The sequence below is a fragment of the Gymnogyps californianus genome, chromosome 3 (assembly GCF_018139145.2).
Source record: "Gymnogyps californianus isolate 813 chromosome 3, ASM1813914v2, whole genome shotgun sequence".
Taxonomy (NCBI): Eukaryota; Metazoa; Chordata; class Aves; order Accipitriformes; family Cathartidae; genus Gymnogyps; species Gymnogyps californianus.
In genome coordinates, this window is record NC_059473.1 from 34,236,855 (window position 1) to 34,254,764 (window position 17,910).

General features: G+C 36.3%; 1 protein-coding gene across 3 annotated transcripts in view; it reads right to left on the reverse strand.

Moving 5' to 3' along the window:
- ZFAND3 (zinc finger AN1-type containing 3) overlaps positions 1-17,910 on the reverse strand; it is a 144,487-nt gene that overhangs the window by 102,303 nt on the left and 24,274 nt on the right. For 2 of the 3 annotated variants that reach the window (XM_050893020.1, XM_050893019.1), the window contains exon 2: positions 6,734-6,774. In XM_050893020.1, the coding sequence (XP_050748977.1) occupies positions 6,734-6,774 (41 nt within the window). Of the gene's footprint in view, positions 1-4,802; positions 4,830-6,733; positions 6,775-17,910 lie in introns of all 3 variants that reach the window. The other variant, XM_050893018.1, reaches the window with a different exon arrangement.

Genomic DNA, 17,910 nt, shown 5'->3' on the forward strand with positions numbered 1-17,910 from the left:
ATAAGAAAAATAAAACACATGGAAAATATCAGTGATGTCTTTTCAAGACAGAGGAAAAAATTAAATTAAGACTATTTGGCAGTCTTTTCAGGTAGCCAGTACTGAGAAGAGGTCATATTTTTGTTTGTGTGTAATTTATATTTTTAACAAATGAGCCCCAAACTACTAGACTGTGAATTTAGCAAGATGCAATCCAATGAAACAGCCACTGATGTCCTACAGGGTAGTTTGCTGATAGGATTGATTGACTGTAAAATGTTAAAGTTCTTAATTAAAAGGCATTCAATTTTCCTAGACTGTGTTGGTGAAAAGATACTTTCAAATGTGACTAGAAAAAGTCCTACTAACTTGAAGTTAGTAGCAGCCAGAAAGAAGAAAAGAGAAAAAAACCTGTCTTACCTCAACACACAACATTTGAGTGCCAGCTGTGGAAGAAATTCTCCTTCTTCCACTAATGACTGTACAGAAATAGAAATACTTTGTGGGTCCGTCCTCTATCAGTGCTTGCCCCTTGCCACTATTTTATATGGGGGACGATGAAGGAGGAGGAAAAAGGAGAAACTAATTGAGCAAATCGAACCAGCAGCTGAGCCTCTGGCTCTATTGACACCCTACGTTGCACTGCTGTGCACACAAGGCCTTCACGCAGCCAGGTCCCAAGCAGATGAGCGTTGTGTCTTCCACAGAGCACCTTTAACACCTTTCTATATAACGCATAGCAAAATCATATCAGTATTGCCACAAAGCAACACAGGAGCCCTGTACTCCACAACTTCCATGCCATGACAGTATAGACAGAGAAAAAAACTGGACCTCTCAAGTAACATCATACTAACTTCACTCAAAATGTGATCTCTATTTAACTCCTAAAACTCCAGCAAGCCTAGAAAGCTTCAGGTATCCTTCTCTCCCGTATTTCCAATTCTCCTGTATATATCGAGTACTAGGAACACATAGCATAAATACACTGGATAATTTGGTTGATGGTACTATTTTTGACAGAAGTAAAACAATTAATCCTAAGCTTAGATAATACAACTATACTTGAATAAACTCATTTTCTATTAATTTGTATTTCCCCTCCAAAACTTGAAGACAGATTAGGGGAAAAGGAGTAAACTAAAAACATATAAATCCTTTCCCAATCCTTCCACAAGATATTTCCCTGTTCTAACAACCCAAACAGACCTATTACTCAGATCTTTACATTTTTTAAAGCTGCAGAATAATGCATAACAACAGAGTAAAAAATCTTTGGGGTCGGCAGTGCAAATCAAGCTTATAAATAAGTGAAGTCCAACTGAAGTCATTTATCCTTTTTTTTTCTTCTTAATTCCATTTCATGGTGATTGTCTTTCTCAAGCTTAGCATATATCTCACCTTTTCAAGTTTACTAATTACGCTAAGACATCTTTTCCCTACCAGCCTTCTCCTTTTAAAGATTTTTTGGGCACAGGCTAAAAGAAATTAAATGTATGCCAAACAATATCTATGTTTATATCTGGAACGTTATTGTTCTTTATTAGTAGGTGCTCTAGAATTAGAAATATCTTTGTTGCCACTGTAACCAGCTATACAATTTTCCAAAGAATTATTTAGCTGCAAGCCTGACTGTGTAATAAAAGTTGAAGATGAAGCTTGACTACTTTCAAGTGCTAGCCAGTAAGCATTGTTTTTTGTAGCAAGCAGTCCATGTACTTCGAAATACAAAGACAGACATGAATACAGTAACAAATTCTAGCCTAATGAAGCAACAAATTGAGGCACTGGTTTCCATTAGGAGCCAACAAAGGGAATACCATACTGAAAAAGAAACATTTTGTGTACAGATAAAGAAAACTAGCACTTAGTGCTGTTTTCAAACTTCTGAAAATGCTTGCTGCTTTTCTAGCAAAGTACTAAAACATGTGGATTCACATCAGAAATTACAAGGACATGGAAAACGCAAACCTAACACATTTTGAATCATTCATTTAGGAATGAAAACTATATGAAGAAGGGAAGGGCTGAATAAAGCATAATTTATCATTTATCACACAATAGGATACAGCAAAAATAACAAAATTTGAACTAGCAACATGCAAGATGCACCTGTTGAAAAGGTTTCCAGTAAGCAAGCTGAAAGCTTGACTGAGGATCAAGGTAGCAGTTGATGAACAGCAAAATCTATTTAGGCAGGAACACTGATTTTTGCCAGCTCATGCTTACAGTAGGTGTTATTGCTGCCAGACAAGGCAGCATTCTAAATAGCTTCCAGGATTTACAAAGACTGAGAGAAGAGGAAATTGTGTTATTCAAGTGACTCTGAGTCACATAAAACCCCCAATTTTTATAAGCTCCAAAAACTGTGTGTGACTTAAGCATGACAAAATAAAGGTCTGCTCAACAAAGCAGAAGGGTTAAGATGCACAAAACCATGAAATAACTCTACAGTCAGACATCTGAGTGAGTTCAGGAAACAGAAAGAATAGCGAATAAACTGATACTTCTAGAATCAGACGATATATAGAAAATATCAGTGTCTATTTTTATTTTTTTCCCCGCTTATCAGATCTTTCAAATTCAGGAGAATAAAAGATACTATTGAAGTTACAAAATTCATAATCTGGCATAGAGCTAAGCACATGTATTGAAAATACATATGTGGTTCCAGCAATACTGATTTCCTACTTGATAGACAGAGATTAAAAATCTGTAATTTTCACTCAAGATACCAGTATGTAAAAACATGTGTTTGATTTTGAACTAAAAATAAAACTGAACTAAGAGTTGAGGCCCCTAAAACCCAGAGAATTCTTGGGTTATATGGTTGAAGTATTTTCTCAAATTCAGTGACGCTGATCTAGTGCTTCACAGAACATGAACATAAACATTGCACAGCTGGATTAAGAAGAGATGGACACCCACCTCTAGAAGTTTCAATTATACCTTCAGACAGAAGGGCTATGAAATTGATTCACAAATCCATGAATACTCTAATCATCATTTTGTCTTCTTCCAGTTTTCCAAGTGCATCTCTTCACCAAACCATCCAGTGCTGTACTTACCTTCAGCTTCACATACTATTGAACAAACTGAAATCCACTTCCTGCACCCCTCTTTCCAATGCTGATAGCACCATAACACAAATTAAAGTTTCTAGAGTCACAATCAAATGAATTAAAGGCAGACTGCACTTTTTTGGGTGATTTAAGTAGAAAGTCTAGTTTCACTGTTTTATATATTTAAATATTTGTTCTTACTCTGTAATAGTTTGTTCTGTGACTGTTCCCAGAAGTTCCAATTAAAATTGAGTTCTTGAGGTAACCAGGTGTTGTGTCCGTGAATGTTTGTAGAATTCCTGCCTGAAAGAGCCTACTTTGCAAAAGTGGCTTTTCAAAAGCACTCAATGTCCCTACCTGAAGCTGATATTACAACTTCCATAAACCTAATGGGAGCAAAGACAGATTAATAAAGAGTACTTTTGAAAAATTTCACTCATCACTCTCCTGTATTTTAATCATTCAGACTTCATAGTTTACCATATTGAAAGAAGAGATGTTGCAGTATTAGCAAAAGATGTGGTGTCAAAGGGACACACTCTGCCCATAATTTGCACTTTTTCACTTACCAGCCTATATTCTGATTAAAAAAACCCCCCACACTTTACTGTATTTGTATTCTGGATGTGCAAGAAGCAACTATGCCTTAACCATCTGAAGAGCAAATTTATTTGAAGCAATTTAATATGCAGGATTACACTTGTACTGTATCTGGAGACTTTGAGGCATTGATAGCATGTGGTCAGCACTGAATTGGAGACAGAATGTTGTAAAGTACTTTGCAGAAGTACAATTAACTTGAAATTATTTCAGAGAGGCTCTTGAACATTTCAGAGTCTGCTGCTTCTACAGGGCTTAAATAAAACAAGTCAGGTATTCCTTCTTGGAACAGGTAGTTGGGGTGAAGAGGAGGCAAAGAGGGCTGAAGAGGATAGCTAACTTCAAGATCCTCTCCAGTATTTAACAACCTTTATATGCAAGCCAAGAACTAGTCTGTGGCAAATGAACAGCAGATTTGTGGTTGTGCAGAAGACCTTAGTGAACCTTCTAGATCTGGGTCAAAACATTGGGCTCTTCTAGGCAAAGGGTTGCATGTACCTGTGCAGTATCCAGCTCACTCTTGCCACAGAAAGCTGAAAAACCTAATCTCTATAATAACCTGTGAAAAGTATTCCCATGTCTAATATAAGAAAATGTACAAAGACAGCAAAAACAAGGAGTTCCAGTCTCCCTGCTACATAATCTGATTGCTTTTGCTCTTTGTTTTATCTTTGGACAAATGGGAGTGAAAATTGAGTGAATTTATCTTGATAATAAATTTAGAAATCACAAGCATTTGGTCAAACAAGGCGGCAAACTGACAGCCCCTGACCATTGCCCTTTGCTCCATTTCTGTGCTAATTAACATCACGGATATCAAACTATGACCATTTTTCCCAGGGGATGGGGAAGAGAGGAAGGGCAGAAGCAAAGAGCTCATGATCATGTATTTACATACTTGTACATAGTTCAGAACGTCTGAAAACCAGTAAAATAGGAAGGTTCCACGTAATAACTGACATTGCAATGTAAACCCAATGTTTTCATCTCTTGCTGACTTGTTGCCCTTCTCCTCTGTATAAACAGGTAATGCTTACACACATGTAAGGGGCTTTGCTGCTGTGTGTGTCTGAAATTAATTTAAAAAAAAAAAAATAGGAAGACTGGATTCTATCCCTTCCCTCTGAAAAAAAACCCCAGTCATTTAACAAAGTTACTAACCTTTTTCGTTGTGTGGATTTCTTTTTTCTAAAATAAAAGAGAAAGGAAACGACGGTCAAGAGAAACAATAATTCCCAATTTTCCCTCGCATACAAATCTGCTTCAATACATTTGAATGAATAACTTGCCATATTAAAAGAGAAACAAGAGGAACTTTTTTCATATCGTATCTTTGGAGTGCCCGGAACGGTGAAAAACATCTTTCAACAGCTTACTTGCCTAAAATCTTGCTCTCTGTGGTGTTTACATTTACAGAAATAAGAGTATACATCTTTCTATTTCAATACTGTGGCTGGAAACCCAATATAAAAAAATATGCTAAAAATATTTCAGTAACAACATCACAAAAAAAAAAAGGAAAGAAAAAAGAAGCCTGTTATGTTGGAATGATGACATTGAGAGGTTTTGAGTTACTACTCAAAACAGAACTGGTTATTTCAATGCTACTTGTTGAAGGAACCATAGTTAAGATATAAAAAGATAGAGTAAATTTGCCTTTTTCCACAATACTTGGTTTTGTTCCAACTAGCAGTAGCTTTTTAAGTTAGTTACTCAAACTCTTCAAAAATCTTATTTCATTAAAATAAACAGGCTGTAAGGAGTCCTGAAAATTTTAAAAAAGCAACCTTCCCCCCCAATCACACAAATATTTAGATAACGTCTTGTATTTTTACAATAGAAAAAATGAACTTGATCGGAGGTAATGGCATTTCAGGAGAATTACAGAACAGAAGCCAAGAATTTTTCTTGTTAAAAACAAACAAAACAGCAACAACAACAAAACCCCAGTAAAACCAAACTAAAAGATGCCTTTGTTTAATGCCTGGTCTGCCGGCTGTGAAGCTTTGGGTACTCTGTTAAACCCAAAATATGAGGGATGGGCCATTTTGGTATCTCAGAATCAGAAAATCCACATTTCTGAGTTACACATACAGAAGTTGTTTACAGTGCTAATATGAACATAACAGTTGTACTGAGTCAAATCAAAGACCTAGTAGCTTGTTTCTGACTGTGGTCAGTAGAGAAAAAGAGTACAAGAAAGGACTTGCACTTTCTTCAATACACCCCTTCCAGTGATCCATGGCTTTGGAAAACAGCCAGGGAAATACATGCATCATTTCACTGAACAGCTTTTGACAGTCTTTAATGTTTAATGAAGTGATGCTGAACCGAAGATCTGAAATCTACAGTTCAAAATTTATTTTTTGTAAAAAAACCTCAGAAAAAGCTTTAAAGTTTTAAAAAATATTCTGAACTTTTTAATATTGTATCTGTTTCCGCAAGAGAAATTAAAAATCATGAACTATGACAGCACTTTAGTTACAATTAAAAATAAGTTTACAATACTAAATAATACCAAAAAAAATTCAGAAAGGCAAAGCTAGAAGATGCTAACAGGAAAAGGTCAATAGCAATTCCTAACACTTTACACAGTAGCAATGACCTTGCAATAAGAAAATTATATGTAGCAATTAGAATTAGCCTACTGATGAGCTACTGATGATTTAATGTTCAAGGGCTGCAAGTTAAAAAGAAATGGAACAAGAGGTTTTCTATACCAACTTCTCCTTTTCACTTTTTATCCATACCATATTTCAGAGGTTATTACAAAATAAATCCTACAAAATTCCAAATTACAATTCAGACTTATGCATTTTGAAAGCCACATCATCCGTATAGGAGCTGTGCTGACAGCGGAGCTCTGTAGTTCAAGGGTGTTCCAGAATTCCATAAACTTCAAGAACAAGGTTTGATTGGTACATTTACACAAGAGCTTCTTGATTAGCAAATAAATGAAGCACCAAAGTGAGGAAAATCTGATTACATATACACACTGAAGGAAGAGAAATCCATGCACAAATCCTAAAGGAGATGCCAACAACGTGGTTTCGATAATCTAACAAAAACACAAAACCTTTTACTGCACTTACCAGCAAAGCATTTGGAACAGAGATTCATAGTCTTGCTGGACCTGGGGCAAAAATAAAAAAAAAAAAAAAAAAAAAAATAGAGCTAAAAAATTCATTATAATTCTAATCAATACAGGGAAGTTTTTTGGGGAATGAAGCAAGGGTACAGAGAGTGTAAGAACTTAAATGGCTAGGAATCAAAGATAAGTGGCTAGAAGTGGCTGAATTAGGAACAGGGACAGGGGGAAGAGACTTCATATGGCAATCTCTTTCCACTTTAAAGAGCTTCCAAAACATGACTTCCACACATTTACCTCATATATGAAAATAAGCTTACGTTACCATTCATTGTATGTGTTACACATTCATCATTTGGACCTTTCTATTTCAATATGATAATAATGATAGACAGGAAGAGCCAATACATTCCACTTGAATATTAGACTCCCCATGGCAACAGCTCTGCAGTCCTGACAAATCGTGAATACAGTACAGCAATAGAGAGATTAAAGTATTACACTTATAAGGACACAGACAGATGTGCTCTTGGAAGTCTAGCTGGAATGGCTTAAGAAGTTATTACCTCAAGCTGTTCATTACTACCTTCAGCTGCATCCAGCAGTAATCTAAAATAACCTGGCTGACTTTGCACTGACATGGACTAGGATAGTTCATATGATCCATTAGCGTGGCTCAACTTTTGAGGGCAGAAACCTTCAGCTGAGCGAAAAAACAGCTGGAGAACGACAGCAATATCTTAAGTCTCCCAGATGTCTCCAAAGTGTTTGTGCAATCATGCCACAAGCATTCACCCTCATAAAGACAGTCAGTAGGCTCACCAAAAAAAAAAAAAGAAAAAATAAAATTAAAAAAAAAAAAAATAAGGCTATAGACCTCTCTAGGGCTACCATGAAACTACCCAAAGCAATATACTATGGGAGAACAAGTTTCTCCCAGTTTACGAAAAGGTCTCTTCTAACATCACAACATCTCCTTTACAAAGTGAGCTGGAGAATATTCTCAAAAGCTCTCGAAGTGTCGAAATGTCTTTAGGTAAAAGCAACCCAGTTTCTGTGCACACTGCCCAATATTTGATTTTTTCAGTGTTCCTGAATCAGCTCTGCCATTACATATAAGCATTAACAGCGTCCTGAGCAGGTCTGAAAGTACATATTGACAGGCAAGGTTGTACCAAAACTGTCCATGCCCACAAGACCTTTTTGCCTCCTCAGGGCAGCCTCTAGCCAAAACATTTCATATACCCAAATTAATTGCATCTTTATCTTTAGAAATATGCATACACAAAAACAATTGAGACTACCAAAACAGTTGTTTTCTATTTCCAGCCAAACATGGATGGAATTTTGAGATGAGATCTGTGTCTTACAATATAAAAATTATAAAAATCAAAACTGCTTATTATCTCAAGACAAAAATTTTGACAATTTTTTCAAAGCAATTATATCACAAATGAACACACCTATCAGAATTATAGAATCCCCCCCCCCCCCCCCCCCAAGTTTGCAAATGGATATTTTGAATGACTTTCCAGTAACAAAGTAAATCCAGACTTGGTCAATCATATCTTAGTATTAGTCACATCAAAACATTACAGATGCTTTTCAATTCATGCACATTTGAAAGCTGGTTTACATCAGGCTCAAGAATTCTAGAAGAACACAGTTCACTGCAGATATGAGACATAAGCGTTTGCCAGCTACAGCAAGAGCCACAAACACATGAAAGCTAGTTTTAAATGCAAACAGTATGTGCACAGGAGAAAAGTTAATTCCCAGGAAAAGAAAAGCAGAACAGCATTTGTAGCCATACAAATACATCATCAAATTGGTATATACCCAAAGATTCAACATCTATGTTGACAGTCTGCAAAGATTATCTACCTTCAAAAGAACTGCAATTAAAAACAGCATGGTGAGTCAACACCTACAGCATTAGTGTGCTGCAGTTCAGTACTCACTGCTTATGGGTTAGACCTTCTGGAGCAGCTCAATATGCCAGGCAGGAGCTTCTCTGCAAAGCCATTAAACCCCAGGGGCAGCAAAGAAAAAGAAAGGTAGAGTTCAGATGGTTCATATTGATGACATTGGAATGGGCAATGACAAATGTTTTCAGTGGTATAATCAACCATCTCAGCTGTTAAATATCAATCCAAAGCCTCATATAATATTTACTTATCAGCACACCAACAATGAAAAACACACACGCACACACACAACATACAGCTATGTGAAAAAAGGAAAAAGGCTGCCATTTACTCATAACACAAAAAACCCTAGATTTTCTGAAAGGACAGTGCTATTGGACAAGTGACCTTGTGAGCTAAATAACTTCAGTTCACTGTTAGTTTCAAGGATCACTTTCTCTCTGATCCTTTCATATGCTTTTTCAAGGCATCCAAGTCAGTCTGAGGCTGCTAGGTAAGATGAGAATCTAAACTGAGTGGGTTTTTTCTGTCTTAGTTTCTTTTACACAGTCACTTATGTCACTGCAGATCCATCAACATTACACTAGAACTAAGAAAACAGCATTTTTTTATTAGAGACAGAATAACAGTGTTGATCAACAATCAGCCCCTTTTTGAAAGGGCAATATTTAATTAGAGTAAAACCTTTACAAAGAAAATGCATTAAGCAGTTTACATACATTAAACTTACTAGGTATTATCCAAGAGTCATGCCAATGTCTGTCAAGTAAAATATATGTTTGACAGCTCTTTGTTACACTGCAAATCCCTCCTCTCTTTGCTAGGATTTCCTCTTTACAGCAGGCAAGGGCTCTCTCACCAGACTCTTAAGATTGAGCAAACCTGCATATTGCTGTTTTCTCTGTGAAGTAAATCTTGTTAACCACATTGCTGTTTTACATTAATTATTTCCTAGCGACTCCAGCATTCACCAGAAGCTCATACTGCCAGGCAGGAACACCAAAATATAAAATTTCTTTGCTCCTGATAGCCTTTTCAAATATATCATACATCTGTAATATCTGTTATTTCTAGAGGTAATTTTATTTGAAATACTCAAAGCTCTAAAATATCGAACAGTCCTGGTCATGATACAGCCCTCTTTTTCCACTTCACAGGAAAGAGATGGTCACAGCAGCCAACTTTACTTAGAGTAGATGACTTCTAGGAAAAGCAATACATTTCAGATTTCTATGGAACATACAGTAAAATCATAAGTGTAAAAGTGAATAAGGCACAGTGAAGCCAGAATTCAAAGTCAGTCCTGGCAACGAGAATTGCATGTTTTAGACTGCAAGTCTTTAGGCTGACACCCAACATTTCTACACCCTTCTGTCACAGTTAGGTTGAGGACATTCGACATGCTTCTGAATCAGATATCAAATCATCACAGTTTTTAACCAGAAATATTAAGGTAATTCCCAGATTTCCCTCATAAAAGTCAGCTTCATGCTTAACAGCACCTAATCCAGAATTACTACAGTATACATTTTATATGTACAATATCCCTAGAAAGCCAGTTTTATACTGATAATTTACAATCTCCACTTGTACATAATTTAAGCTGGTATTCAGAAAGACATTCATATTTATGGATACATCAAGTCAAATAGAATGGTATTATCTCCAAGGCAGAATATAAAGTTAAACTCTATTTGAGGGTCCTTCCATCTGTCAAAAAGAAACCATTTAACTAAAGGGTGACACAAAATTATTATGAAGATTGGAAACCACAAGGTGAAGCAAGCTCAGAAGGTCAAGTGGCAGAGCAAGTTAGAGGCAGAGGATACTTCAAGCCAGCTGGAAAACCCCAGAGGCTACAGAATGATTGCATGCAACAGTTCCACCGGGGCTTAGTCTGAAACAAGTGTAGGTATTAAAAGTGCTTCCGCTGCCAAAGAAAAAAACACTCCCTTAACAACACAGCCATGAAAGTAGTAGCAATGACATAAGGATTTTGAAAGAGGAAGAAATTTACAGCAATGGGAAATCCTTGAAGTTACAACATATTTATACTTTGAGTAAATAAATAAATCACATGTAAGGATAAAAGTAAGAAACACATTTGAGGCTGTTCAAACCATCATTCCTTACTTGCACTGTTATGCCTACAAATCTCCATCGCAAAAGAAACTATTTGAGCCTTCAGATAGATGCACACGCAGACCACCATAAGATCCTAACTTCAGTGAGATCAACATCTGCATCTCTGGTTAAAGGTGCATAATGCAAAGTGAGAGCCAGCAAGAGGCATTAAATATCAAAAATAACATACTTCAAATCCTATGTATTGATATGTAACTAATTAATAAAACTGAAGAGATTGCTTCCCTGATTCCTTTTTCATATGGTACTTCCAGTACATTCTTATGAAAGTGTGGCCTTATCTACTCCACGAAAAGCACTGAAAGTTATTTACTCAAATTTATGCCCTATACTACTAATTATTCCTTTTCTTTCTTGCCCTTTGGCAGTATACCATTGCGGGGTACCATCCAAATCAATGCACATTCTTCACTGGAAGTTTGTTTTTCCTTCCCCCTCTCCCAGTAAATGATTTTATCAATATGAAACCACATCTAGAGAATGAAGTTGAAATTCTAGCCATAAATCTCAAAGACAAGACTGTTAGATGTACAGTAGTTGATCAGAATAGCCAGAATCTAAAAGAGACAATCTCAATCTGAAGGTTCAAAAAGAAGTTACATGTGGACATTTTGCGCAAAGAGAGTTAAAAAGAAGTATACAGAAATTTGTTTGATCTCAGGATACTTGGTCTCCCTAATGAAAACAGTTTTCTGCCAAGAAACTTAGATAGGCACACCTAAAATACTGAAGGTTTTGTAACAAAATCCTACATTTTCCAGCAGACTGTCAGGCACTTCCTAGCTTCTTCATCCCATCTTTAAGGGGAAAGAAAAAAAGCAAACCAGAAACACTAAAAACTAATAATAGCTTAACTCCACACAAGTGCCAAAGGGCAATACAAAATACTCAGTTTCATCTATATTAGGATGTCTCCTACACTTTTTAAGGTAATAGTGAACCAGTATTATTAATGCAGATGCTCACCAATAGCAAGAATCGTGCAACTGCACTAGAGTAAAAATAAGTAAAGATTCTAGTACAGGTGTATATTCTCAATGCTTGAAAAACAACACCAGAATAATAGTCATTCTTGAAAATAATTTCTGTTCAGTTGTCTTTTAGGATGGAAGAATAAGGAGTTTGGAGAAAAAATGCTTTCATATAGCATGCATGCATTAGATACTTATTTTTAAAGATATTTAAGCCACAGATGCTAATTAAGTATGACTGCAAAATTCCAGATTGTGCATTTTTATTGGGAACAAGGTTTTCCAGCATATCCAGTAATGATTCTTTATGATTCAGAAGTTCCTATGACTTGGTAGTAGGAAAACATATCTGCTTCAATGGCACCATAATTGCATTGGTGATTAAACGCATCATGTTAAATGCTTCTTGGTCCCCTTCCAGTATAGCAATTAGAGTGGGATCACAGTGTCACTACAGTGCAAATATATCTTAGCCCCTGAATGATACCTGTCCAATATTGTCAGGGGCCGTATGTTTGAGAAACATTAACATAATATGAATCATGTCATTAATTAGTTAAAACTACAATGAAGCCTCCTCCCTATACATTCAGCACATACTGTTTCATGTATTTGGCAACTTAGGACAACTACACATGTGTTAAATCAATGCCTTTATACTACTGTAGTTAATGGTCTGTCACCATTTCCATTATAAAGCAATTTTCAAAGGTTTATAACTCTGCTGAAGAATTCACTCTGAGCTGAATCCTGGCACGTGGCAAAAGCAAAACCATAGTCCACATATGTTTACTTTCATCCAACCAGACTAGAAGGATTATTTATCATTAGAAGAAAATTGATCCAATTCGGTATTTCCCTTACACTTTTCATCATTCGCGTAGAGCATATAACACTTCACCTTGTACAGGAAGGAGGTTAATTAGACTGTTAATAAGACCCTCAATTGTCCTTTGAAAGTTCTGTATATCCTGTACACCAGCTTCTGAAGAAAGACATTTTACTTTTCTAAATCAGAAGTTACCTCATTGATTTCATATATGCTGCATATTTGATACTTATAGCTCCTCCTTAATTTAAGATTTTGCTAAGGGGATACAGGCAATGTTTTTCGGACAGTTTAAACAATTATATTTTTAGACTGGGGCAGCTCAGTTAGTCAAGAATGATGTATGGCAAATTATTTTCAAATAAAAGAGCAGAAGTGGAGCATGTCAAATGCAGGTGGACCTGTAGAGAACTTGGCAACCAGAAACATTCACATATACTCAGAAACAGAATTGTAAGCTAACTAAAATCTGAAATTAAATATCCCACAAATGCAGTCCATGTCCTCTACTTCATCAGCTGTTCTATACCCATAGGCTCAGTGATAAGAATTCTAGTTCAATTAGAAAAGTGTTATCAAGAAGATTTTATTATTACTACTACATTTTTTTTTTCTTGGAAAATATGTGAGTATTCTGGTTTTGGACTCCTCATTTTCACCACGAACAATTTAAGCATTGCTTATTTCAAGATTTTTGGTAAGCTGCTGAAAATGATGCTTCAGTTAGCGAGTCACACATTCATAATGACCTCATCATCCTGACCTCAATTTGAAATGAAATGGAGGGTAAACTTTATGCACAGCACACTGTACTAGTGCAATGCCCTTCTGACAGCTTCCCACACTCAAAAGATATGCTGATGCATCCCAATGAAGTAGCTGTATCCCAATTTATTATTTTCTTCCAATGGCTACACTAAAGCATTCTTTTAAAACTCTATGGCTGAAGCACTTCTTATATTTTAAATATACAAAGCCACTGAAGTGCTTTGTTGACAATAAGGCCAGAGAAGAGCACAAATACACAAGAGTAAGAGGGGAAAATGGGGAAAATACACAGCAACAAAGTAGCTCCTTACTCTTACAAAACATATCATGGGCTCTGACACAAAAGCACTGATAGAGTTTCAATTTAAAGCCTTCTCCAACAATTCATACAATAAACTGCAAAGAATCCAATGCATCTAAACTAGGTAAGACAGGTTGTAAGAACTTAGATCTGATTCAACTGGGTTTCTAGCTGAGCTTACGAAGTTGCTGCCCTCAAGTCAAAGCTAAATGCTTCATATTCCCATGAATACCTCTACATACTTTCTTTAAAAAAAAAAAAGGTATCTCAGCAGCAAAATCCTATACCAAACATTCCTCTGCAAGTCTTCAAAATCTTTTTCACAAAGATGTGTAGCCTACTATTTAAAGGACAGTAAAAAGGTTGAAATACTAAGTATTAATAGAGTCCATGAGGCCTTCAGTAAAGTAGGAATAAAATTTGAAAGTTCTGATCTACCCATCTTCCACCAATTCCTCAAGGACATTATTATTTATGTGCATTGCAGGTAATAACTAACATTGCTCTATGACAACACAATCATCTTCTTCAGATTTACAATATGAAATCATATCAACTTTATCTTTTTCTTCAGATCAGACACTCCAATGCTCCGCTGATAAGCAGCACTCAAAAACCTATTCCATTTGTGTTATTCCTTTTACGACAGGGTCAGTAATAGAAACTAAATAGTAAAACATTCTTAGAAAAAAAGAAGCTGGAAAAAAACCTCAAGATAGTATCCATTTTGTCCCCTGACTTAAAGGCATGGCTAATTATACATCAAACCTCCCCAGGAAACCTTCCTGAAACACTTCCTGACCTGAACAACTAGATTTAGCTTAGAAAATAGGAAAATTTTTAATTCTTGCTCAATTTAAGCCCAGCATGTCTCTTCTCCATGGAAAAGCACAGAGAAGCTTTTTTTTTTTTTTTTAATCAAAGTTATTTTTCTGTGGCAAAAAAATACTTTAAAATGCTTGGCATTATAATGGCTTAGAATAGTTGGAACTTTTGAATGATTAAAAAAAAAAGCCTTGCAAAGTATTTCAAAGACCTTGTCTGTTGTATGCATGTTAAATAACATTTACAAGGACAACTTATGTAAACTGGTTAAAAAATGCTGTTGCACAGTATTAATAAAACACACTAACAAAGTCTGGTTTAAGTACTGTGCCGTAAGTGTTCTCTCAAAAGCTAGTAGAATATCAAAATTTTAAGATAAACTCCTTCATTGCAGAGATCTACTTTTAATGCCTAACAAGTCAAACATTACACAAGCAAAAAGGAGTTTAAAATGTTGACCATCCCAAATATGGAGAGAGAAAGCACTTGAAGGTGCACTATATGCAAAAGATGTGACAGAGAGTCAGAAGCCCAAGAATTATTTTGACTTTAAGTTAAAGCACAGGAAGCTAGGTTCACAAATAAAGCAGCCAGAAAGAAAAGGAGAGAGTATCCCTTGGACAAAGCAAGAAAGCATTTCTGTTCTAGGACTGGTAAGGAGCTACATCCTATTCAGTAATGAGCAGGTTGTCTAGCAGGATACCTCACTTGCCTAGACCTCCCTAAGCCACCCCAAAAAGCAGCAACATAACAGCGTATTTTCGTGAATGAGTGACAATTTCACTTCTACAGTTCTTTGCACTCCTTGCTTATCGAACCCTTCCGGAACTGCATACTACAGTAGAATTGTAGCAATTCTTGAAAAGTAGTTGAAGAATTCTGACAAGGTGCCTGCAATCCTATCTTACTACACTGTTCATAAACACACATGTCTAAAAGAAGCTACCAGTATGTAAGTTAGCAGGTGTTTTTCCTCCTCCCCATTTAAAACAGGTTTCAGTAAAGTCTTCAAAAGGTTAGCTGGAGGTTCACTGTGGGAAATTCACTTTCTTCCATCCTAGCTAACCTTGTACCCAATTGTACAGTCAGGAAGCAACATGGATCTTACTTCGGTCGGTGCTGCCTCTACACCTGATTACACGTAGTCAGGCAGTGCAGGAATTTTTAGTTCTCAGGTGCGAAATTGTAGCCACATCTCATGATAATGTTCTAGAAAATAAGAGTACTTCAGCTCTTCCTTCAGGAATTTGAAGTGAATCATATCAAGGATATGCCTACACTAGGAAGCAATCTGCCAGTTAACTATTTAAACAAAACATTCCTAAAAGCAGATCCACCTATACTGGCAGAAAACAGTTCTGCCCTGCTGGTACAATAAAAGAAAAATAAAAGAGAAAGAAAAATAGAAAAAAATACATAAAAAGTCACTTTTTAAAAAGTGAAATAAACCACTGGTAACTCATCATAACCAGTGCAAAAAAACACTGAGGTCTTTTCTGGCAGGCTCTGTCAGTTGTATTTCAGTCATCCAGAACTATCTTGCTGGTAGCACAAGCAGGTTTGAATGCTTATCTTAGTCACCCAGAAATTTTGGTCAACTACCTAATAGCTCTCAGGTAGAAGTCTGTACCAGATTTTGCATCTCTCAGGTAACGAACAGAGACTCCCAGCCTCAAAAAACACCCCAGAGAAAGAAAGAGTGCCACTCACTTGCTATACTGCAGAAATGTTATATAAAATAATATTTGCGCTAACACCTTATGCAAAGTCTTGGCCCAGAGGAACACTCTGGATATTTAAACTTGAGAAGAGATCTCCTCTCATATGTAACTTCTAGGTTTTCTACCACAAAGCCAGAGTTCAGCATAATTCCAAGGAATGCAGCATTTCTAATCTGCATAAAACTGCTTATAAACAATTCCTTCAAGATGTTTCTGTTAAACATTCAACTTCTGAAGTGTCTGAAAAAAACTAAATAAATCAGGTAAAATTTACAACAACTAAGAGTTCAAGGAACAAACCAATACAAACATGTTTGGAACACTGCTTAAAAAAGCAAACAAACCCTCAAAAAAAAAATCCACTATAAGCAAGAGTCAGGCTGATAGTGACAAACAGAAAGACTTATACAAAGCAAGATATTAATCTGAACATAGAAGGCAGCAGGATTTTTTCTATAAATGTGCACCCAGGCACAAACACAAGTAAATACAAAAGGAGCCATACACTAGGTAAGCATCATTAGTTCAGTGAAAGACGATGTATGATAAGTTGTTACCTACAGCTCTGTTGATAGTTTATATAAAAGCAGCATCTTCTTTTCAGAGAAGTGTTCGGTGTAAAGTTGCGTTCTCAGGAGCTTCTAAGACACAGTGGATGCTGGCCACGAAAACTGCCTTCAGCCCTCAGACCCTACACTTGTTATGAATGACATATGCTCTATAAACCGTCCCAAATCATCCCGTTAAAAGACAAATCCAAAGTGGGGGGAAAAAAAAATCTGCACAGTTAAGTCAAGAAATCGAGAATGAAATGGAAGTGCTTGAAAGAATCAGTAGCAGAGGGAACATTGCAAATCATGTAAGTTTTGAACCCTTTACACAAGACAGCATGCAGTACAGCATTATGCTTGCTTCTCTTCCTGCTACCCCTAAGAAGAATCACTGCCTCCCCTACCACTTGTGAGCTATACACTCAACATATTCTTCATGATACCTAAAGGATATTTTTCTTCAGGGTTGTTTTGTTGGGTTATTTTTTTTGTTTTCTTGGGGAGGCAGGGAACGTTGGTTGGTTTAGATTTTTTTTTTTTAAAGCCGTGAGTAAAACATTAAGCATACAAAAGATATTTTAATGTCTGAAAACCTCAGCTGCCCCTACATTTTCAATGTGATTTCTGAGACCTGAGCTTGACCCGGCGCATGCTGGTCAACTCCCATTCTTTTTCCAAGTAAAGGATGCTGGAAAGTTAATGACTCAACAATGTAGCAGAGTTCAGCAACTGGGCTGCAAGTAAACGTGATGCTTCCCTCAAATCCTATGACTCATGTGCCCAGGAGGAACAGCTGCCTCAACTTTGCGCTTTATCCAGCTACGCTATTTCAAAACTCTTCTCAATTTTACTTTGAATAGAAAAATGCTTCAAATACATTTAACCAGGCTAAAGAACTACACATTAAAATATAGGATCACTGTAATAAACATCCTGAGCCCAAATCACTTCAGCCATAGTATCCAGAATTTGTGGCGTAAACAGGAAACACCTTTAAAATAATGTAACGCTCCACAGTGTCAACATCTTGCTTTTTTAAACATTCTGAATGCAAATGCCTGATCTCCAAAAGCAAATATAATAGAAGTAGTAGTACTCAAGTTTTTTCAAGAAGAAAAGGCACCTTAAATACTCCATCCCAA